The sequence below is a fragment of the Bombus bifarius genome, unplaced genomic scaffold (genome assembly GCF_011952205.1).
Source record: "Bombus bifarius isolate JDL3187 unplaced genomic scaffold, Bbif_JDL3187 scf7180000008008, whole genome shotgun sequence".
Taxonomy (NCBI): domain Eukaryota; kingdom Metazoa; phylum Arthropoda; class Insecta; order Hymenoptera; family Apidae; genus Bombus; species Bombus bifarius.
The window spans coordinates 2803584-2828816 of record NW_022884386.1 but is presented as its reverse complement, the minus strand read 5'-3'; the positions used below and the strand labels follow the sequence as shown (position 1 = coordinate 2828816).

At 40.2% G+C, this 25233-nt stretch overlaps 1 protein-coding gene across 4 annotated transcripts in view; it reads left to right on the top strand.

The window, feature by feature from the left end:
* Nucleotides 1-25233, top strand: part of LOC117206828 (tyrosine-protein phosphatase 99A-like) — a 420696-nt gene that overhangs the window by 311220 nt on the left and 84243 nt on the right. For all 4 annotated transcript variants that reach the window (XM_033446516.1, XM_033446514.1, XM_033446517.1 and 1 more), the window contains exon 3: nt 20971-21094. In XM_033446516.1, the coding sequence (XP_033302407.1) occupies nt 20971-21094 (124 nt within the window). The remainder of the gene's footprint in view (nt 1-20970; nt 21095-25233) is intronic.

The window sequence follows — 25233 nt, the reverse complement described above, 5'->3', positions numbered from 1 at the left end:
CTTTCCGAAGGGCCAGTTTTGTACAAACAATGAGTTGTCTAAACATCGATCAGACTTCGCCCGATTTCGGACTTCGATCCACAAGTGTACACTCCGTTCGAGCAGAAGTAAATCAGAAGTTATTCTAACCAATAGCCAGGCGAAACGCGATTTCTTCTCTTTCCCATGGGCGCGATATAAAATGAAAAAGTTAAGTGTCTCGGGGTAAAGTTTCGTCTTAAAGAACACGATCTTTCCGAGTTTGCCGATCCAGCCAATCTTTCGTGTAACTCAATACCGTCTCAAACTTTTTTATACGACCATTATTGCATTTTCTTCCGATCTATGATTTCTTTCGTTCAACGATACCGATTTCAAGCTGACTCCACGCTTTGCTTTCGGCCTGTAAGAATCGTGCACGAGTATTTCTCCACGGAGATACAGGATACATATTATCAAAATTAAATTTTGCGCTGCCCAAGCAGTTGTATGTGACCACATTGCACTCGTGTGTGTACGTGCGTCTATCCATATATATATATACATATATATATAGATGTACATACGACAATGTATGTACCCACGAACGAACCAAAAAGTTAGCTACGGTATGTAGGTATAACTATGTATGTGTTTGTATATGTATACATACGTAGACACAGACGACATGTATGTAATTCCTACAAGGGCAAAAGGTTCAGAACGATAACAAGCTCGGATAAAGGAGGGTGAGCACTGTTCATGGCGATCCAAGCTGTGACCCCGCCATAAATTTCCGGGGAAGCCTGACGCCTGAAAATTCCAGCCCGTAAGAACGGGCCGGCGCGAGGCTTTAGTTCTCTCCGACGTCGTTCTCCTTTCTCTACGGGCTGTAATCCCGGTCGAGGACTATCATCGATCCGAAAAAAGGGCTCATTTGCTCCCGGTGACGCCATTTTGTCACCGCCGACAAACCTGACGCAATATCCAGCCGACTTAACAATCACGTACATCTTCTACCTGACAAATTTTTACTCGGTGACTGGAACTGTCAATTACCAACGTTCCACTCTCTTTCTCCCTATTCGCCTCCATCTTCCTTCTTTCCTTCTTAATTCAGGGAACTTTGTTAAATTCATTTTGATTGAACATTGAACACCTCAGAAGTTTGATTAACTCCACTTTTTTTTTTTTTTTAATTTCTTAATCCCATTACGTACATAATACAGTTAACATTCAATTTGCGAGACGGATGATTTATTTGGGTAAGTTTGCTCATTACGTGGAAATGGCAGATAACGGTGAATTTCAAGCTAAAATTTAAAAGGTACTGTTTTTAACACAATTGACTGACAAATTGACTGATATACTGAAATTTTGAATAGTTAATCACGATCTCTTGGTTAAAGATTGGAACGTTCGTGCGTAAACGGACGTCGTGTAGCTAATTTTGAAGAAAATGATAAAAACAGAATAGCCTCGAATAAGGCTGGATACGCTCGCATAAAACGTAGGGTCTTACGGACGATAAAAACAAAATATCTCGCCGAGGAATCCGATTTTCCACCTAGACATGTATTCTCGAAGCATCGTATTTCGCGGACGTATCCTTCAACGTTCGCTGGCTCGTACGTTCTGGTTTCTCTCCTTTTGTTCGGCTCGATGAAAATACTGGGGACCTGGAACTCGGACTTTCAATGGATCGCGGCTAATATTTTCAGAAAGTTTGTTCGCAAACGTGTAGGAATTGCCGAGGAAAAAACGCGCGAGAGAGCGTTTGAAGCGACTCCTAGTTTGGAGAAAATAAGGGGACTGGTTGAACGCCACCCCGTTAGTCAGCCTCGTTTCTGCCGGATCATTTCGAGCGGCTAATTAAATCCCTGGTCGGAAAAGGCCGAGCATCGCGCTGCCTAAAAAGTGTCTGCGCTTAAGCGTTTAATCACGAGTTGTTGATTGCGGCGGGGTCGCTTGTGCTCCTTTGCTTTTCCAGCGACGCGACGCTATTTTCTTCAACGCGTCAAAGAGCGTCGTTTAATTTCGTGCAATTTGAACGGAGGCACCACCGTGATTTCTCAAGAAGAAAGAAGCTATTTTCAGTTTTGTTTCTTTCTGTTTTACGGATTTTAAAACAAATTCTCTAAACAATTCGACGAATAGTTTGTAACGATAATTTTATTGTTAGATATTGAATTTCACAAATATGATCGAGTTCGCGATTCTTCTATGATATAATTACAAATACACTTACGCTTACTAGTTGTGCAATATAACGAATATTTTCTTTAAAAAATTAAAACGTGTATCGAATAGAAATTGAAGACTGAAATTCGTTTTTTTCTTTTGTAAAAACAAACCTGGATTGGAGTTGTTCTTGTCACGAATCCTTCGTTACTTTGCTCGTTTCTTGCCTCATACAGGAAGTTAACTAAGAAAAGGACCGAATAGTCAAGAACTTTAGAGAGTGTTTCGTGACAATTTCGATTGCCACAGGCGTCTGTCTCTACCATTCGGCGAATAATCGTGGCGCACGACAAGGTTCGTTACTTCCTTAGCGGTATGCGCACGAACTTGGCGCGTTCATTAGTTGGCGAGGCTGTAACTCGGACACGCGTGACGGCATTTTGCATACAGGGAATCGACTGGCCGGTTGTTGTAATTGGCGAAGTAGTTGCATCTGGTAATTGGCAAAGTAGGTGTATTTGAGCGACGAAACGGTCTATTGGGAGGGTCTGATTACCTACGGTTTGAAGCGCGTTGTTATTGAACAGGGTTTCATTGCCTCCATTGTCACGTCTACACAGAATAATTCAACACGGTGCAGCGCACTGGTTAGTTCGAAATTGCCATCCTCGTCTTTAATTCAATCTTAAAGCTCGTTAATTTCGTAAAAAAAAAAAAAAGAAACAAATAGAATATTTTGAAGTCCCTGATATTTGTCAATAACGGAACGAAATTTGTAAGGAAAATTAGTTTTTCGACTATAGAATATCAGGGAGAGGCATTCTTCGTTGTACACCTGAATAATCGATACTCGATTCACGTGGCAGCATCGCTACAAATTCAATATGAACGCATCTGGACGTTCACGGCGTCGCGATTATTTTCGCCGCGTGCACGAGAAGGCATCGTGATTGCCGTCACGAAAATTCGATAATAAAACCGGGGCTACCCCCACTGTCCGATGGCGAATCTCCGATATATCCGCGCGGACCCGGCTACGACGCTGAAACATCCAATTTTGAGAGGAAGCGAGTTGGATGTAGCAAGAATTGTCCGAGAATAATGGTTTCCTGGCATCAGGTTTCTTTTGTGAAATAGCGGAGCGACATTTTTCTGGCAGCATGGATATTGAGTTTCCCTCGTCGTGACGTCGAAGCCTTTGTGTCATCGCGACGAATCGATCGTTACCGCGCGATGTATCACGTCCGTTGACACCTTGATTTTCGGTAATAATTTATGTTGCAAAGCAGCCTTAAGAATGCGGCTGGTTCGTTCGCAGAATCGTCCGATTCGCCATCGTTTTCTCTCGAACGATCGTCGAAGTGCCCTCGAAGCGACATAAAGAGAGGATCGTGCTCGCGATGGCATGTGGATAACGCGGAGGAATGAAATTCCCCCATAAATCGCGACGAAGGTGGCCCGTCAGAAAAGGGGATTCGCGCGTTCGTGGCCAAGCAACGGGAAACGATGCGCTCGCGGTTATACAACGCGTGGCAAACGTTTCGGACGCGAGGCAGAGGAGATGTTTGTGTATCTGCAACTTCCGTGGCGAGGTATAAATCAAACGCGGGACATTCTTTAGCCGGCCGAGTCCCGACACCAGAAATAAGCCACTTCTGTCTGCAAGCCTTGGCGAAACGCCTCGATATATATTATCTTTCGTATAAATTTTACCAACCCTTCCGATTTCTCTCTACATCCTCTTACAGCTGCCATACGCGGTTTCTTTTGAGGCTTCGTGTGCTCGCGCACGAGGATCCTGCCCCCGCTGTTCGAATACCATTCCCGTGGATACGAGACGTTCTCGTCTGGAAGAAGCGTGGCACGCTTTTGTGCGCGATGCTGCGAAAGAAAGCTATTTTATGTTTTTCTAACGTAAATCTGTCTCGTTCGGTGAATGTTCTGCACGATTTTGCGCGGCACAACCGTGTCTCGTGAAAATGGATGACTATTTGCTGCTTGGCTATAAATTTGTAAGATGATTCGGAAAACGTGTTAGCCAGCCAGTTGAAACTCACGTGACTGACTGGATCAAATTAAGATCAAGGATCAGGGAGTAAAGACTGAAATCATAATTTTCTTATCAAACAAGAATAATTTGACGCCTCTCTTGGTTCATAGATTCTATGAAACCATTAATCCTTCTATACGTTTGACTAACGTTATTACACACTATTTTACCTAAAATAAATTCTGTATATGCTATAGCACTTACAAATTCCCATCGTCCGTAATACCACTTAGATAACATCAGCTCTTTATGAGATTTGCAAGACTGAAGATTAAAAGCTTTAAACATTGGAACGACTAAATATTACAGGCAATCGAGTAGGAAAAAAAGAAGTTTAATCGACTCGATTAAACTATCAACAAGTACTACTAATCCGAGGCTAATACTCGATAGCAGCAAGCGGTGCATGTTCATGTGATAGTGTAAATGCGGTTTTAAAAGTACGTGGCCCAGCGCGAGAATTAATAACCCGAACGGCGGAACTGCTGTAAAAGGTTTATGAATCGTTAATGGAACGAACTTTCCCCGGTAATGGATATTGTGTAACTGTCACGTTTCGCACGAAGAAAGTAGCACTAATAGTTTACTTACATTATAGCGAAATAGCTATCGTTAATATCGCGTACTCGAATAGCCAGACACATTTGTACGTCTCTTATTCTTTCATTGCATACGTCCTCATTGTCAATAACTGAAATTGAAGTTGTTGTATCGTTCGATTCGGTTGCATTTTCATGTTCGAAAATCCGTGTCAAGTTACTTGGCCCGAACGTGATATTACATCGGATACAAACCAAAATTGATTGCGCTGTTATCACCGTTACGTGTACGCTCTCTCCTCTAGCGAGAGAAAGATTTCCGCGATTATTGCAGGCGACCGGTGAACATCGCTGAAAATATGACCGAAAACATCGATCCCCATCGTTGCTTAATTGTTTCCGATGGCAGGGAAATCGGAACGAGCCTGCCAACGACAGAATTTCCAATTATAAACACGCGTGTTTCTCACTGATCGAAAGCTTATTATACCATTGACATTCGTTGTGAAACGATTATATTTACAATGACCTAGTTCTACTCGCCATTTATTTATTACTCGTTAATAAATTCATGGGAAAAGTTCGAAGCGCAGAATATACGTGGAATGGGAAACATGCTTTTGACTTTTCAATCGAAGAGAAATACTGCTGAAGTCGCAGAGATTACTTATTCTTCTTTGGACGAAGATGCAACGCAAGCCGAACTCGTAGGAGACGAAAGATTAGAGATTTCCCGAGAGATATGTTTGATTTATCTCGTCGGCAACGTCAAAGGCAATCAAAAAAAGTTTAGAGACCAAGAGCCTGAGCAGTTGCTAAATGAAGACTCGACTTAAACTTTACAAGAGTTTACTTTACATCTTCGAGTGACCCGGAAAACAATCTTCTACGGTCCCATAAATTCCGGCTGATCCAGAAAAAAAGTCAGTGAAGAAATGATAAATCTAAGAAAGGCAGCAAATTAATTTTCATGTGCATATAATACCTTCAGTTTTGTTCGAGAAAACCACAGCCATACAACTGAAGCACTAAACGCACCACAATCGTTTAGCAGCAGGGAACGTATTGAAACGAATATCCCAATTTGGCCGGATGATATTCAATTCCACGGCAAATAAATTCCAACGATAACGATCGTTAGGATAGTTTGTTGTATAGGTCGAAAAGTTTCTACTATGAACGGTGAATTTTCGATGTCTCGCGAGTGTGTTAGACGCTAAGGGGTACGAATGACGGCTGGATGGGCCACGGAGGAGCATCGTGGCTGCGAGAACCAAACTTGACACTTTTGGCAAATTTCCATGCCGGCTCTACGCGTTATCTTTTGTCTTGGAGTAATTGTTTCCCCCCTGCAGAGGATGCCAACGACGACAACGATGACGATTACGACTACCACGGACGACATTGTCGAGGCATACAGGATGCGACGAAGGAGAAGGAGAAGAAGGAGGAAGAGGAGGATATGGAGAAAGGGCGAGGGGGAGCGGCAGGAAACCTGCTGCAGGACTATCTCAGATATGGACGCGGACATTTATGTCGTAATGAAACGTCAGCCAGTTCCGCCCAACCGAATTTTGGGAACTCTCTGTACGCGCTTGTAGATGCTAATTCGTATCCGCTCGTATTTCCAGCTGGAAATCTCGCCCAGCCCGTTATCTCCTGGCATATTTCTGCGCTCTCCGTTTCGCTATCGCTCTCGTTTGGCTGACAGACGATTCTCTTGCCATTGATTTTATGCACCGTTTACGATCCCGTAACGTATCACGATCGTAATGAGATCGAGGATGTGAAAATATACGTCGATATTAAATTCTACGTTAATAAACCGTAAGAAAATATTTCTACTAGTCCTCGGAGAATCTTCGTTTGCCCAGCGAACTAAGGGAAGATCCTCGGAAGAAAAACAGAGAGATGCCATCGTTCAAACGTTGAATCTTCTTAACAATCATACAAGAACACGTTCCGTGAACGATCCTTCTTACGCGGTGTTTCAGCGGTGCGTTTCATAAATGAATAACTCGGAAGACTGTAAGAATCGAAGTTTTGAACGAAATAATAAACCGAGAACGCGAGATAAAAGGGAAGGAACTCTGTCTCGAAACTTCCGCAGGCGAGTTTCATGCGGAAGAAATTGTAGCGATAAAAAAATATGATTTACACGAAACTTGTAGCCGTTTTGTTTAATAATAAATACTTTGACTAAGTTGTAACGGTTCTCGCGACTAACAGGAGACCATGGAGCAACGCGATAATAATTCTTCGCCAAGGAATTTATGAATATTGTAGCATGCTACGGAAAATCAACAGCTCCCGGTTAAATACTAATTACGACGCTAACGATTATAAGAGCGAGCCAGGTACCCATTACAACGTTTACTTCCCATGCCCGTTAACCAGGAAAGATGAAACGGCCGAATATGCGAACGAATAAATTTCCAAGTCACGATTCTTCGTCTTTTAGATTTGTCGGAACAGCGAATGTTAGTTTCATCGAATATCACTGGCTGTGGTCTGACAGTAAAGGGTATACAAACCGAATGGCAGGGGGGGATAACCATCGCGAAGAGTGGTTTAGTATCGTGGGTTCGCGATGGTCTGGTCTAGTATCGATTTCGGGGTTTGTTAACACGCGGTATTTAAAACCATGGAAAATTGAGTGCCAAACGTTTCGACGGATTGTGAACGATAGCCCTCGAAAACGACAACGATAACCGACAATTGGACAAAGATAGAACAGGAGAAAGCAACAGGAAAGCAGAGAGGATCAGTCAAGAGCGAGGAAGAGAGATGTTGAATCAAAGAGTAACATCGATGGTAAACGTTTTGCGGTAATATCAACAATTACCGTGCCACGATTAAAATCCACTCGTTGGTCCCGTGCACGCGTCCCTACCCCGCTCGTTCTTGGTTAAACTCTAATTAAACCCTTTCCTCGGTTCGTTTCTATACCGCGAATCCTTTGTGAACTATGCGTTTTGTCCCAACTGAATCGCGTTTCAATTAACGAGCCAACTGCCTATGATCCACGTGTACATGGAAAAACGAGCAACCGAGAATGTTTCCCTGGCAATTTCGTGATTGTTTTATTACCTTCTGTTCAACGAAATATGCATCCGTGCGGCGATATACCGTTTTTGTTTAAATTACTTCAATTGTTTTATGGTGTTTCGAGTTGGCCGTGAAAGCGTACGTGGAGGAAAATATCTTGTAAAACAATTTTTGAATACATTAAGCAACAAAATAATAGAGATACGGTGAAAGCTCGGTAAACAGCTGTTTTAATCGTATATTCGTTCGAGGACGTTATGTTTAGGCGATACTAGTCTCAAATATTCGTTATGCTTTCGTTACAAAACCATCCGAGAAATGTGTTCTCGATCCTCTCTCGGAAATATGTAATGTGAAAGAAAGAATTCTAGTATTAAAAATTGAGAGAATTCAGAAAAATGGCACAACTTTATCGAACATTTTATATATTGATCTAGGACGGTATTAATAATTTCATTATATTAACCTCATACAAGAGCTTGGAAAATCGTATTTTCTTATATACTTATTTATTCCACCAATCTCAATTATTCCACCAACCTCATTTATTCCAACCAATTTTCTTATACTAACGCCCCTATCCGCACTCCATTTATATCACATTAATCCAGTTATCGTTTGTCAGTACTAACAACGTCATCCGAAATTCGAGCAGCTCGAAGTAAAAACCAACAAATTCCACCCTGCTCGTCGAAGGAAAAAAGGTTAATAGCATATGTCACTGCGTTACACTGCGAAAGAAGGCGCCCGTAAAAACACGAGATTGCATTAGTAGACGTATGCGGATAGATTTCGCCGAAAATGGGACAGAAAGGGCAAACTTGATCGAGGAAAATTTCGCTATTCGTTTGTGGTTTTTATCGGCACGACGCGACGGCGATCCGCGAGGTTTAACATAAGCTTCATTTACGAGAGTCTCACGAAACGGATGGGAGGCATTGTTTGCTCAGCGGATCCGAAAATAAATAGCGCTTTCTTCGTTGGTTATAGGCGGCGCCAGAACGTAGCTCGTCCATAAAGAACGTTTGAACGACGTTGAATGTTTAATCGTAGCGAACTATGTTCTCCAGCGAAACGTGACGAACTTTTTATAATGCTCTTATCGTTGCCGTCTTTTCGTAGGTAATTGATGTCTCGACGGCCGTGGTGATCCTGCGATCCAAACGTGTTTGAAGCGTTTTTCTGATTTCAGCCATTCTTGTTTAGCATCCTTTGACCAGTTCTACGACCTGTTGAAACCAAGGATTCCTTCTTCAAAGAGTCAAAAGGCTTTTCTCGAAGACGATATTAAATAAACACCTACAGAGTGTTATTGAAATATTAATAAATATTAATCTTCGTAATACTTTTCTTATAACCTTTTTAATCCTAGCGTACATCGAAACACTGTGTAGCAATGTAAAGATTAATAGATCGCCCGAAATACGGATTTACGGAAGACACTCGAGTGTATTATTCGAGATGGTTTCAGTTTACCACTTCTTCGTGGCTATGGAATTTTGTAAAGTCAATTACTCGCGCGATTCAAACACGTTCCATCAAAGCTTCTATACTCAATCATCTCACACAAAGACTTTACTACTCACGAACGTGCTTCGATGCCTTGGTGCAAGGTTGCGTCGTTCCAGAACCGATTCGCTTCTTGCGGTTCTTACAACGTACAAAGAGGGTTGTTACCCTTTCTGAAAAGTTCGTCGTCGTTGTCGTGCTGCGCCATTATTTCGTCCAAGCTTTTTCGCCCGCGACCGCAAGTATTACGTCGCACTAAACAAATGGGTTATTCGCGGCAACATTTGTCTTTGTACTTCAGCTACCGTACTTAAAGCATCCGAGACGCAAGTAAAATATTTGCGGTAGCTAACGCGCTCCCCTGTCCGTGATTTCTCTTTTTGCAAAGGCGTGCCCCTCGACCGTCCCGTCGACTATTCCCGTGTCTTATTCCATCCTGTTGTCCCTGCTAAACCTCCGCTAACGTGTATTTTTACGAGGGATTTCGGTATCCTATCGGTAATTCTGTCTAAACTATTTGTACGAGAAACATCTGAGCATCGTGCAAACAAACAATTCTCGAAGCGATCGCCATTGTTTCCCTCTTCCTCTATTTATTGCTTTTGTTTCCTTTTCTTTATTTTTTTTTTTTTTTTTTTTACTTCTCGTTTTATCGCTATAGTTGAATTCATACAGCAGAGAGAGGAAAGAAAATTAGAGAAGTTATAATTTAAGAAAGTGCTTGATCGTGCTTGCGTTTGTTTTTCGCCTTGATATTTATCTCCGTGGCTGCCATTTAATTCTCTTTTTCGTATCTCTTGTATACTTTTTGCCATTTATTGGTTAGTTACTACCGTTTTTAATTCTTTCAGTGTTCAACAGTTGTAGCAATAAGAAGTTCAGTCAGACCATTCTTCTCCGCTTATTGTTTATGATTATCTATCGTTATTTCTTCATTAGCACAGACAAAATGGCAAAATGAAATGGTTCAGCTTCACATTTTATACATATTTATACATCACGTATGTTCTGTCACTATCCATTCCCCTTTGCACAGATATCCACACTGTACATATGATACACAGATTGAATTACCGTACATCGATAGATTGATACCAAAATTAGTCGGATCCAATCCCATCTAGAGTTTCCTGGCGCCAGGATCAGGTAGTGAGGTACCCATCACTGGCCAACTCCAGATTTCTCCGCGTCTAATGCACTGTTTTATATTCGATAAATTCCATTCGACTTCACGCGAAATCCGACTGCCTCGAAGAACGGTCACATCCAAAAAGTGTCGAATTCAAATCGGATGGAAGATGGACCGAGATACCGACAACGAACCACTATTTCACTGTGTTTCACTGTGGAGGATCGCTGCGATGATGATTCCTCTACAATGAAAGTGAAGGACGAAAGCCACAGTGTCAACACCAATTCACTGGATAAATACTTCGGGTAAATCATTAGTTTTATTACACTGAAAGTCATTTTCAGCACGCTGGTAGTAATGATATGCGTGTTAGATATTTCTTATTGACAGTAATATCCCAAATTAATTTGTATAGTTCTGTTTACCCGCAGGGAAACGCTTTGTACGAGCAAATATCAACAATAATTACATTTGCTAATTTGTGAAAGATCAAAATTCTAATTATCCGTATTCATCTTCATTTTCGGTCGAATATGTCGCAATACGCAATCAGCATGCGTTTATGACTTGTCAGAACCGTTTTAATACAAATGCATCATCCATTTCGTTTATTCAAAGCTCGGCTTTACTCTGTTCATTGTGCACTTTGGAGCATCACGGCGGATAGATCGAGGATAAAAGCGTTGTTTTGCGACGGATCATCCGCAGTAATTTTCTAAAGTGAAAAAGCGCAAATTCGGCTTAAGCGAAACGCGAATGCCAAGACGGCGCGCGTGAACGCGTACACGATCGAGTGACGTCGACGTTATAATAATAGAGCGACCAAATCATATACGTGCAGACACTGTGCGAGAACGCGTCATTCTTGCAGCGACAAACAGATTTACGGACAGGTGAACAAATATTACGCGTATATAGGATCGTACTTGACAATAAGTTTGGAAAATGAACGTGTGAAAACATAGTTTTAAAGAGCTTCTCTTTCTTTCGGCCATTTCACGAAAGTGTTCGAACACTTGTGAAAATTCTGTGTTATACAAAAGATTTTTAATGTTAGGAGAAAAGAAGGATAACAGATAACAATTCTTTCATGTATAAGAAGATATAGATATATATTTATTTATGTATTAACAGGAGAAATATTCGCTTCTGAAATAACTTGATCCCGAAACATTTTACCAAATCAAGCAATGCGAAGGAGAACATCATATTCTACACTAGATACCAGGATATTGTCATTAGCTGTAAAAGCGAAAACAAGTGAATGAAATAAAAATTGATAGAAATGTTGGTAGATGCTTCTAGACTTTTGCGTAGTAATTTCTCTGTATCCTAGATGAAATATATATATGATAATATAATGAAGGAAAGGAAATGAAGGTGAACAATCAAAGTACAAAAGAGAAAAGAAAAGTATGTATTTATTGGTTTGCTCGCTAGATATAGGAACGACGTCAATTAGAGAATTCTCTGTTAATGGAGATCTACGTGATGGCAATTGTAGGAATTGCGCTACATGGAGGATGAAAGTAAAAAGCAGGACGAAGGAGCATGAAATTTATACGTTCGAGAAATCGAAAAATCTAGCAGAAATATTCCATTGCCTTTTGAATTGTTAAAAGTAGAATCTTGTCAACAATCTTCTCTACGTCGATTTCCATCATCCTCGCAAAAGTTCATGTGCACGTCAAAGTTCGTGTATAGCAGCGCAGTGTGCTCAATTCTCGAAGAGTCTTGCGCCCTTTACACGCGGTCACGGACCAATTTTTCCAGCGTTCTGTCACCTCGCGCTATCACTGCATCAATATTACGTCCTTTATACCTCTCTTCGCCCAGAGCGGATACTTTCCCAGCATTACGCATATATTGCATGTTTCGCGAACATTTCTAGCTAGCGCCATACTACACTGTTCCGAATAAAGATGTTCATCGATTGAAAAGTGCTTGAACACACGCGACGAAATATGATTCTATTTCGAAAGCTCCGCCCTATTTCGCAAACAAGAATCCCAAGATTGCATCTTACGTGCTTTAGGGACGCGCATGCCTCATTCACTGTCGGGATCATGAAAGGAAGTACCTGAAATCGTAAATCAATCTTGCCAGCAGCCAAGTCGAAAATGAATTTTCCTGGTAAATCAATCCTCCTTAAATCTGACAAACCTGCATCCAGCCCTTCCTCTAGTCATTTCCTTGCGCAGAATCAGTCGACGAATAAAGATTATCAAAAATCGACGAAAGAACAACAGCCCCGCAGCAAGTACGACATTAAAATTCCATGACCAGCTGCGCGAAAAGAAGGCTTTTGCACAAAGGTACTGGAGAGGGTGCTAATTTTACACTGATGTTTCTGATGGAAGGTATACAGTGTCCCGGACCAGTGGAACTGGATAAGCACCAACCAAGTCAGCAACCGAGTCAGCCTGTCTTTTCTGTTTTACGTTTTACTCGGTTGCGCGACTCGCGTTCGTGGAACTCGACTGGTGGTCAGAGGCTGGCTGACCAGTTAGGAAAAGCTACCGAGAGAGGAGTTCGTGTTTCCGCGGCACACGTGATCCGCTTGCCACAAAAATTTAAACAGAGAAGTCTACCTCTAACTAAAGCCCGGGATCATTCCCGGTGACCCTATTCAACACTCCTTTTCAGGGATTTCAAACAAAAATACGAAGTTAGTTCACTATGATTTTTTTTTCCACTTTCAAACGGATAAAAATCAGCCGGATCCAATACTTCCTCGTTAGTTTTTAATTGGATTTTTGGTTTTTGATTGGTCTTCCCAAGCGAAATATCGTCAATTATTTGTTTTTAATGAACGTAACCGAGGTGCAGGAATTTTTCGGCCGACCAGCACTCAGATTATTAATTTTCCAATGTAAAACACGCCGATTGTGTAAATCTCGGCTAGCCGTTCGCGATAAATTTGCGGTCGCCTGGAGCATCGGGTAGCGAAACGGGCAAATATGTAATTTGAAATTTACACGGGTTTGGCGTATTATGTTCCGTCAACGCGTAAACAGGCCAATATTGCAGACAACGGAGGCCGACGCGCGCGCCCGCCGTTACGTTAACGAGGCGGCAATCGATGAGCGTGAAACAAATTATAAGCAGAAAAGTAACACAGCTAGGGCATAATACGTACGCGTAATTTCGATTCAGCCGAAAGTCGACCGAGTGCGCTGTTCCCACTGCATTAACGAAATATCGCAGTACGATGGGCTCGATCGTGATGCAGTTATACGTGCAATTTACCATGCGATGCACCCCTAGAAAATTGCATTCCCATCGGTGGCCGACACTTTTCCGGATCGACTCGCGTTTACGCGTGGATTTTTCCGTGAAATAAAAGGATGGAAGAAAATAGGAAAGATTGGAAAGGAAAAGAAGAATCTAAGGATGGATGGATAGACGAAGCAAGACAGGATAAAAGGAAGAGAAGAAAGAAACGGAGGAAATCTTTTTACCTTTGCGAAATATTTAAGTATTTCTGTGAACGCGCTTGCAAGGATCGAACAAAATAGAAATTTCGGGAGAAGAAAGAAGGATCTGAAGATGGCTGGATAGACGAAGGAAGAAAGGATGAAAGGGAGGATAGAATGGAAGGAAACCCTTTCACCTTTGCAAAGTATTTCTGTGAACAGGCTTGCCGAAAAGTACCTTCTATTACTGGTCGTCGCTCTACACCTGGGTTCCAGCTTCTCCAACCACAGAAGATCCACGCAAATCCTGGCGAATCGAATCGATATCCTGGTGGAACTATCGGCCAAGAATGAACCACGGGCCAATTTCCTCGGGACGGTTGCGATTTTTCACTTTGCACGCCGGCCTGCGTAATCCCGTTTTCCCGTTCGTTCTAACGATAGTCCTGGGGCCACCCAAGGGGAAAACGTCAACGTATATCCAGACAGAAGGGAAATACCGACGGGCGTCTGGTCAGGTTCACAGAAGGGTGACATAAAGGCAGCGGGATCGTGACTCTGTGCGTATTTATCAATCGGAAATATCGTCGTACAGAGGGGCGTTATCGTTCCTCCTATACAGTTTGTCGCGTTTGCTCGAAACGCATTTATTATGCCTTGGACAGATGTATCCCAGACAAATAAAATCTATGAAGGGGAACGTTTAAAAATGTATTCTTCTGTCGGTTTAATGACAGTCGAAATAAATAGCTAGAGATTTAATTCTATCACACTTGATATTACGCACGTGCAACATTGCATATTTTAGTTTAACGCGTTATTGATTCATATATGAATAATAGATATATTTATTTTCTTATAAAATACTTCATTTTTACAGCTCATTTTCGTAAATGTCTTAAAATTAAGAATTTTTACGATTCATTATTCTTCTACTATACCGATAAAGTCACATGAAAGTGTCTGTACATCCTACAAAAATCACATTTCTTTAAATCGACGATCAATATGCGATTTAAAAAGCAATCTTTATTCTATAGTTATAATAGAATGTTAGAACATTTCGTTGGAAAACCACTAAGATTTATTTCGCTATCACTTCGTATGTTAAATTAAATGGAAGTTGGATTATATATATTTTAGCTAAATAAAAATGATCTTTCTTTTTTATAAGGTTTACAAGAAGAGAACTTTTACGAATTATATAATATACGCGACAATAAAAGATTAAATCGTAAAAATATGCTGTTATTTTATTGTTCTCTAACACTTCTAACTGCTGGGTTGCGAAACTATCGGACGATACTCGATACGACCGATATATGGCGGAGTTATAAAGTCAAACAACAAACAAATGACCTTTTGCGATTGTGAAACACGGTATTCATGAAGCGTGATATTCGAGACGTCGTACAGAGAATTCTCTTTTGGTGATATTCGAAACTGACAGTCGACCATTCTATGAGCTCGATGTTATAGAAACTTGTCAATATCGAATCCCAATTCCAGCGTTAAAAGGAAGGGAAGGCGTTAGAAGGGGATGTCAGAGTTCTCAATCTACTCCGCAACTAGAGAGGTACTTGCGGCTAATGCTGCGAAATCTTTTTAAACTTTCCGTTCTGTGTGGATGGCTCGTGTTAACCGATCGTTCTATCGGAAACAACTGTTTGTATTTCCGATAGCAACCGTCGCACGCGGTATCGCGTGGATGATACCTTAGAAGACAGTTTATCCTTTAAAGTTTATCCCAAGAAAAAACGATGCTTCTTCAGTTTTTCTTTTCTACAAGAAGAAATCAATTCGAAACGCAGAACCGATGTTCTTCGCGAAATTTCTCCTATCCTCCCCCAACGTATTCCTCCTTCTAAATCTGCTTTTTAAACCTGGGAGCGCTTTAAATCCTTCACATGCACCTTTAAATTCGCGTTTCCTCCTGAATACGTAATCTGTATCGCGCACCTTTTAAATAAATATATCGCGAAGCTTGAGATATAGGTACATTCAGAAAATACATCGAGAAGCGAATTCTGAATTTCGTGGTATATTAGGCCCTCGGTCTTTGAATTAAGACTTATCTTGTAATTCGATTTAAAATTAAAAAGATTATTAGAAAAAGATTGCTATAACTGAGAAAATGCTTTAATCTTCAAATAAGGGCTAGAAATGTTCTTAAAATATTATGCAAATATTTAATAAAAACGTTATGGAATAGAAATAATCATCGGTTAAATAATAACACGAAAAAGACGTATCTTTACGCGAAATGTGTCAACAAGTGTGTGGCAATTATGCAGCTTACATATAACGCTCGTTATATCTACATATTTATATCTCTTCATTACATATCGGCAATTGAATAAATATTTTGCAAACATTAAAGAAAAGAAGCGAATTGGAGGATGTAGCGGGAAATGTGTAAACAATATCGAGAAAGTACATCATGGGGAACCATGGAACGTAATACAGACTCAGATGGTACGGTAACAGTTTCAATAAGGCTCGATCGAACAGCCCGGGAGCACGTTACTTTATCCGATCAGCTATTTGCTTGAGGAAAAGTCCATCGCGTACTCGAAAGGGAGGAAAACTAACGTTTAAGGGATACGATACACAGACAAAAATACTACCGGCACGGAGCGGAGGTACGGAATTGATACATATAACATCCAATATTGAATGAAGCGCTTCTCGGCAAATAAACTTGTTCCGGTGTATTTACGCGGATAATGTTTGGTTGCTTCGTTAACTCCTTAAAGCTGCAAAATCATAATCCCATCGATGCTTTAATTCGTTTTACGGTTAACCCCATGATACCAATCACAGCTACGTGCAAAAGTTTCCGACCAGATAGATTTTTCGCTTTATATAACAGCGTTTATTTGTTAAACTATTTCTTCCATTATTCGGTATATCTTTATAACCGATAGGGTAAGGCGCAGTTATTCGAATCAGCTAAGTTTCAGCATCTAAAAAATTAAGTCTGGAATATTGCATAGAATAATTCGTAAATCTATTGGGTAGGCCTAAGATGAGAAAATATCGTATGCTTTAATTCCTTTTAAAAAAAGTATTAAGAACAGAAACTTCTGCATATCTCACGGTATCTTGACAAGATCGGCTAAAAATTGATAAATATAAACACCAGATCGAAAGAAAAAAGTGAGGAAGAAGCAGCAGGTTAATGGTTAGATGGCGAGCTTTAACGATAAAGCGTAGTGAGAGATATTTACGTGGAGCCATATGGTTGAGCAAGGCAAAACAGTTCTTAAAATGACACTCATAAATTTTGGTAAACGGCCTCGGTGGAATTTATATTCCGCGTATAGCAAAGGACGAACCGCGGCGTCCCTCTGTGTGCAGTTACGTCGGTATGCAACCTAACCTATATAACTTCCGGTATCAAGCGTCCGCGGATCCTCGTTACCGAGGGTAAAAGACACATTTCGCCTGTAGTTCCGGTAACGTGGTTGATTCTAATTGAGAAAAATCGTTTGTAACGCCATCCAGTGCGAAGGAGACACGCGCCTTGAGAATTTATTGTAACAGTTCTTGTTTGCGAAATTTACCGTGTCTTGTGCCAATTAAAATCGCTACAGTTTGGATTAATGTTGGCCTGGAGTGATCTTCAGTCTTTGGTAATCTTTCATTTCTTCAACTTTACCTTCGTTTAATGTTTGAGGATTATAAAATGTTTGAGAGATCGTTTCATTAAAACTTTGAGCCATTTGTAAGGGGAACGTTCATGTTGATAGTAATATCTCGAGTTTACAAATAATTTTCCCTTTGTCTCGAGGATTACATTCCCTTGCTTAAATATTGACGGTATGAAACAATGTATACCTTCTGCGTTAAAGAAATATTCCTGTGTGTACATATGCTCTAGTCTAAAGTAACGAAACGCGAAAGTTGCTCGAGAATTTATTTGTTCATTTAGAAACAAACAGGGTTCGACTGATAGCGCATTACGGTTCATGGATAAACAAATGTACGTAAATAAATGTAATAGTTTTATATTATTGTTATTATGATCTTGTTCTATAAGAGCTCATTACGGAGACAGTAGATTAAAACTCTATTGTGTAAACTGTTCTTGATATTTCCTTACAGTTTTACAGTAGTAATTGTGTTATGTATACTTTGTAAAAATTATTCTGTTGAATAAAAATATTTGAAAAAAGGAAAAAACGTTACAGTTCATGAATATTCACAAGTATTCATTTACTGGTCTCATACGAAACCAAACAATTAGATTGTCAAGGAAAACGATTGGCCGATTAGAATTTCCTACGCGTGTAAAATTGTGATTCGATATACGTATCTTTAATTTTTTGAAAATATCTACAAGATATTTTCTGTCATAGTTTTCTGATCTAAATTTTTGAAAATTTTTGGAAGAATTGAAACAGATATAGACATGGCAAAAGAAATAACAGACTAATGAAATTGTTATTATAACATTCGATATATAGATTCTTACGATCTATGGTTTGAATAATTTTTATAAATGTCGATAATTTCCTAATAATTCTTCGAGCATATTTAATTCTTCGTTGACGTCCTAGTACTCAAACAGGAATGTACACTGAAATGACGTTTCACAATCTAAATGTTTCTAACTCAGCCGCGAAAAAACAACGGAAGAAAAAGACAAAACGATAAATATCAGAAGTAAGTAGTTTTAAACGATCCGTTCGAATCCATCCCATTAACCAGCCCGATGTTCCGATCGCGCGAACAAAAGCGGGTGTTCGAGAAACTGACAAGGCCGAAGGGCCAGCCAATAAGTCCAAGAGGGATTCGATCACGCCCCGTTCGCGTTTCCATGTCCGCTCGATAAGACTGCGCAAACGAGCCCGCATCGTTTTTCGAACTCGATGACTCGGCCCTGTCGGCTGGCGATTATTTTTCCCGTTGCCGAACGGGAGATCGAGTTCGAGTTCGTTAAGCCGCAACAATAGGATTTATTTTCGCTCCTCTTGGAGATGGTCGTTTCACGTTTGCCTTCATGACGCGTGTCACCAAAGAAATATCAGCTATTGGTTCCTCTTCTGGTTATCGAGTGACGTGAATTATTAACGAGGGAATGAATATTCGAAGCGACCGCCTCGATGCAAGATTGCGTTTAATCTGTCCGCGAAATTAACGCGCACTTTTTCGGACCTTCCGAATCGACCTAATTGTTCGTCGATCGGATAAAAAAAGAAGGGCGTCAAAGGCTTTGGATATAAACTTGGTCGTTTATCTCCGACTGGTTGATTAATTATTATCGGTGCATTAGCCTGTTGAAATTATTGGAGGTGAGGGTAGAATACCTGATATTATTTTGAGGGAGATGTAAAAGCAAGCTTATGTTCCTTTTTACCTAACTGGAGTATATGTTACAGGAGTTCACTGATTTTCCTCAATATCTGCGATGTTTTGTTTATGTAACAGGCGTTTACGTTCGAATAGTTGGAGTTAATAGGCAGAAGTTCATTTAACAGGCAGTTCATTTAATTAGACAGTAACTAAACTCTTGTTGTAATAAATGGAGTACTACTCCACTACTATTGTAGCTATAGTAGCCTCTTTGGAATCAATCGATAGTTCTGACAGTACGTAAGGAATGCAAGTGAAACATTCAACAGTAAACACTTTCTATATTTTAATGAATTTTAGTGTTTTATATTTAACGAACCTTTTCTTAAACCATACGATTTAATGCTTTTAAATCTTCGTCTATTGTCTTCCAAGGTGGGCAGTATTTTTATCAGTTCATTGAATGTAACTTATGAAAATTCATTGATGTAACCTATCATGATTTCGCGTATTATTTAATGGCGAGGATAAATGTTACATTACAATTTGCATTGTATGTAGTAGTATTTCTTAATGAATCTTTTATAGATCAGCTTGAGAGAGAACACAACAACCATAAACGTACAAATCCAGGTTGCCTTTCAATCAGATTATCTTCACACGCCTGAAACTCGTATTAGTCCATAATAGTATTGTAATCAGTAATCCATCGTATGCAGTTCGTTCTTTTTATCAAATTAAACCTATTCCATAGTGTAGATCAATCAGGGACAATTCGAAATTACTCGATAAAATTTAAACGAAGCGACGTGCGCGAATTAAAATCTGCGCGAGAATAGATAGAGAGAAACGGGGAAACGTTTATCGTAGCTGCATTTACAATGGGCGATTAATTGCTGGAAGTTAACTGTGACCAGCTTCTCGTCCCGCTGCAAAACGTTAGAACGCACGAACGACCGAGGTCAGGGGAGGATGACGACTCCATCGTGCAAGGGTTGCGCGCCCTCCGTTCTCATTTATGATCTTATGCGACGTGCGCGCACTGTTATATCTCCGTGGCTCGCATGGCAGTGCATATTAAATGCCTGACTCTTATCCGACGCTGGTTACAGCAACGGGCGTGATCGGTGTTTCAGACCATGACTCCTTCGAAAGCTTGTTCTCTTTGTAAACCACGATAAAATGCCCCAACCAGCGAGTTAAAGGGGAGACTTTCCAACCTTCCAACTCTCGCGCGAATTATTTTCCCAACAATCCAAGTGGCGATTTTCCAAATTCATTTTGAAAGAAGCTCTAAACAATAGTAAAGAAACAAAAATATTCAACGCCATGTTAAAATACATAATTCTACTTTGTATGAAATATATTAATAACGATTAGACTGCGGATGTTTATGCAAATTCATATGTTTACAGGCATTGAAGAAAGAGCGAGACTTGGAAAAAAGCATTTTAGCCCCTAAAATGTTGGAATATATGTATATTTTGTATATTGATGTTTATCTTTGTACTTGTTCGCATATTTACAATTGTCGCAAACGCGTAAATATCTACGGTTTAATAATAATGAACGATCTTGTAGTATCTCTGCCAAACTCGCCTAAATTTCTTTAAGTACAGGAAATACAGGAAAACTAATAGTCGTGACGCTTTGAAACTTGTTCTATCTTTATCCCTTAACTCAACACTTAAGAAAGTTAAAGTAAACTGCAATACGCTTCGTTTGATTGTTAAAACTTCAAATGTTATTACGAGAAATACAGCTGTGTAAGCTATGTAAGAAAAACATCAGTAGCCATAAAACTGTTTAAATTGCTGAGACTTGGAAATTTGTTTTCAGATGTGCCGGATCCGCCGGACCGTCCTCTTATATCGAACTTCACGTCGAGGTCCGTGCGTCTGTCTTGGGTGGCGAGCCGTAATTCTCATAACAACCCTATCCTGTACTACGTCATCGAAACTCAGTAAGTCGTTTAAATATTGATACTACACTTTCCACCCGATAACAGCGGCCTGCTTCGTACCATGCGACTCTCAAAGGAAATTAATCTGGTCGAAACCGATGGACTTGAAACGTTAAGAACTTCCAACGTCCAAACTCCCAACTTTCAGCGCTTCTCCCTTATTGCCAATTAATATTCTGTCGTCTTTCAGTTAATTTCCTCTCTCCACCTTTCTTATTTTCGTTTGTTTTTGTTTTACAATGATATTTTCGTTCGTTTGGTTTGAGAAAACGACACAAGAGGGACAAGGGACGCGGCCTAAAATTGCCGTCTGCATTCGAGTACGTCTCAGAGTCTGATTATCTTTCAGATACAAGCTACGAGTTCGAGGCTTTAGCCCAGTAGCTCGGGAAACGGAAACGGATAAAATAAAAGGAGTTACTAGGGATAAGAACTGCGGTGTCGATAAGCACCCTTTGTTCTCCCTCGCTTCTCCCGGTCCTGTTATCTTCTCCCGTCCTTCCCGCATCCCTGTGTGCCTCTTTTTCTCTTACTTCGCTTCTTCCTGTTTCTTTTCCCTCTATAGCTCGCTCTTCGACCACTCTACCCTCCCCTTCTGTCTCATTCTCTGTTCACGTACGAAAGGAAGGCCCCCACGCTCACACTTATCCCCAGTTCCCTCTGGTTCCACCGATTTTCCACGGAGAAATTCGCTATCGACATTTCCGAGTGGCACGTATATCGAATGACCACTCGCGAGGTTTGCGCACGGGAATGCAGGAAAATGTGCAGAAGGAAATTGGACCGAACGAAGGGAGCTGCGAGAAAAGTTGGGAAAAGGAAGAAAGGGAAAGGCGAGGAAAAGTCTTTCGCCATCCTTTCTGTTTACCCTTCTCTCTAGCCATTTTCTCATCCCGGTCGCGACTAACTGGTTCGGTTTTACCGATAGCTTTCCTCGTGCCAATTTGCGAGAAGAGAACTCGGTCGTTACCATAACTTTCGTCGAAGCCCGCGCGTAAATCTACACCACTCCGCGGCGCGTTGTAAGTAACGCCGGTTTAATTCAATTTGCCGCACGCGTCTTTGTCCTGCTCTTTGGCGTGATCTCTGTAGTGTCGCAAACACTACGATCGGCACGAGTCTTTTCAACGTAAGTAATTTTGTCCTGTAGTTCCTTTTATTTAATAAATCCTGTCAGAAAATGTTGTTCGATATTGGAATTGCCAGAATTGTTAGAACAAACAGTACGTAAGTTTTCGTAAAATTGATTTTTTGTAAAATATGTGGATATAAAAGCTTGTTCGTCTTGTATTATATTGTTAGAGGGAAAAACGATGGGAACAGAAAGAATGTTATTGCAAAAGTTTATTCCGTTGGTTGTCTAACTACGCTGTTACCATACATAGTTTGATAAGCGACAAATTATAAACTATAGACTTCAGTTGCACAACTGTTTAATTTTTATCGTCGACGATATGTTTTTTCACATATCTTTCATTTTAATTTCTTTCGTTTATAATTTAGTTGTTCCAAGTTTTACACTTTAGTCGTCGACGCTTGTAACTTTCAATTCTTTTGCAAATGAAAGATAAAAAAAAAAGAAATAAATAAGGCAGGCTGTATTAAACATGTGCACCTTTTATGAATCGTTTACGGTGACGAATGAACCGTGAGTGTCGATCATGAAGAATAACGGTGACGCGTTTGTATTATTAATCTCTCATTCCGGTGGTTCTTCGTTCGTACTTTTTTTTTTATTGTGGACCGCGTCGCCAAATGAAGGTGGCGAATGTATGTGCAAAAAATGGACGAAAGGTAGATGAAGAAAAGAGAAAGAAGCAGTGGTTGGAACAGAGTGACGAGGCCATAGCAGCAGGGGGTTGGGCAAGGAAGAAAATTAGTTTGAGCCTTTGAAAAAGGAAGACAATGGAAGCTGGATCTACGGCGCGAAAAGTAGCGCTTCGATTTTCATCTCTGACGCCCTTTTGTTTTTTTCTCTTTTTCTTTCTTTTACAGTTTTGCGACTCAATGTAATAGCCACCAGTCCGTCGTGGTAACGCTACGTAAATAGTTTTAAATTACATAGCTCGTAAATCAGTCCTCTAATAGGATTCCCTGTTAAATCCGCCTTCTTTGCGGTTTTAAATATCTTTCAATTTCCCGAAGACCGCCTCAGCAATAACTTGATTAAAAGTACTTGTGAACTTGTTGGCAATAAAGGAATAAACCTATATTATATGCAAAGATATTATCAGTAACTACTATAAGTCGTGATATTATTGACCGAGAAGTTTCGTCCAACTTATTCTTTGGAAAAGAACGGAGTTACTTGTTCTAATTAAAATTTTTACCGATTAATTTTAAAAATGTAGTATTCATCGTTACTTATGATTGTCTTCCATCTGTGTTTTTCAGTAATGCAATTTTTTCGTTGTTGTTGAATTTCTCAGTTTTCTTATTTAAAATATCCTTCCAGCGCGTTTAAAGTGATTTACAGTATTGAAAATGTTTTCCCTGCAAAAAGTTTTGTAAGCTTTAATCTAACCAAACTTTATAAATTGTAGTCTAATCGAGTTACCAGCCTATTTGAAACAAACTGTAACAATTGCCATCATTAAACATTTTTATCTCGTAGAAAATTCAACGTTTAAGAACAATTTTTATTATAGAATATAAAAATGTAGGAAGATGCACAAATAACAAAGATATGAAAACCAAAGTACATATTACTACATCCAAGAAATAAAACATCCTTTTATTCGAGTTACAAACCTGCATCTCGGTGATTCTGTTCTATGGTTAAAAAATTTTAAGAAGATTCCCGCTAAGAAGTAACTGGTCGGTAGAGAATAACGACCGCTTTCTTGGTCCCACGGGACGACGGATTTTTAATTCGAAACTCACGGAGCCGTTTATCGCTGGAGAAAGTTTCGACGTTGCGGTGTGGCTCGCCATTGCAGAGAATCGTCGTCGGGACATAGCATTGTGAGGAATTCTTCGTCAAAACGGCGCTTGATTTCCTCAAAGATTAATAATCCACGGACGAAATGACTGCAGACCGTCTGTGGCTCCGATGGAAACTCCGCGTGGTTGCGCGAGAAGGGGTGAGAGGGAGAGTCAAAGGGATAAGAGGCAGGAAGAGAAGGAAAAAGAGAGTGAGAGGGGGATGAGAACGGAAGGCGAAGAAGGAAGTTTGTTCGAACTTTATTATAAAACTAATATTTTCCAAGTTCTATGAGGTATTACGATAGTTTTCTGAAAGGGCCTGCCAGCTAGAGCGGCAAGGCGAAGTGGTTCGCGGGCGAAACTTCAATATTCGGCGACCATAACGACACCCGGCTGATATATTATTTCCTATAACTTCTCTTCACTCTCACGGCTTTGTCTGGCCCCGTTGAACGAGGATAAGAGGATCGGAAAAGAAACTTGATTAAGAATTCCGTCCCCTCTGAACCTCCGTTTTATCTTCCCCCTACCTCTGACCCTCTCGTTCCCTTCTGTTCACAAGATACCGTTCTTTCTCTTTCTACGATGCGACTGCCATTCCCGTTCGGCGAAATGAATGGTCGTACGTGCGAAGTCCGTCGAAGTCCGCCTCCGCTGGTCCCATTCCAGCTTAATAATTAAATCTCAATTGGTCTCTACGTTGCTCATAATGGTTCATCGGATAACGCGATATTGGATACAATATTTCCATGACAGTATTAAATTTTATTAAAATACATTCTGAATATTTATGTGATTTTACGTTTTTACGAGTTTAAACAGAGGAACGTGATCAGGGAAAAATTTGTTTCAATTTCGAAGTGTTATTAGAGAGAAACTAGAGTGCAGATGTTTGTACAAATTTATATTTTTATAGATGGATCCTATGCAAAGCTGAAAAGGATAGCTCTTGATGAAATGAATGTCCGGTCGATTGTTTTCGCTAGAATTGATAGAACCATTTAATTAGATTTATATATAAAACCATCTATGTACATATAGCATTGCATGGGGGAGGGAGGAAGGAGAATATTCATTTTTCTCCTATAAAAAATATTAATGTAATGAGGCTTTAAAATAAACACTCTTAATATTGAAACACTTAATAGTTAGTACAAATTGAATGCTTTTCACTGACTTTATTTTCTAATTGTAACGAAAAACAAAACAAAATA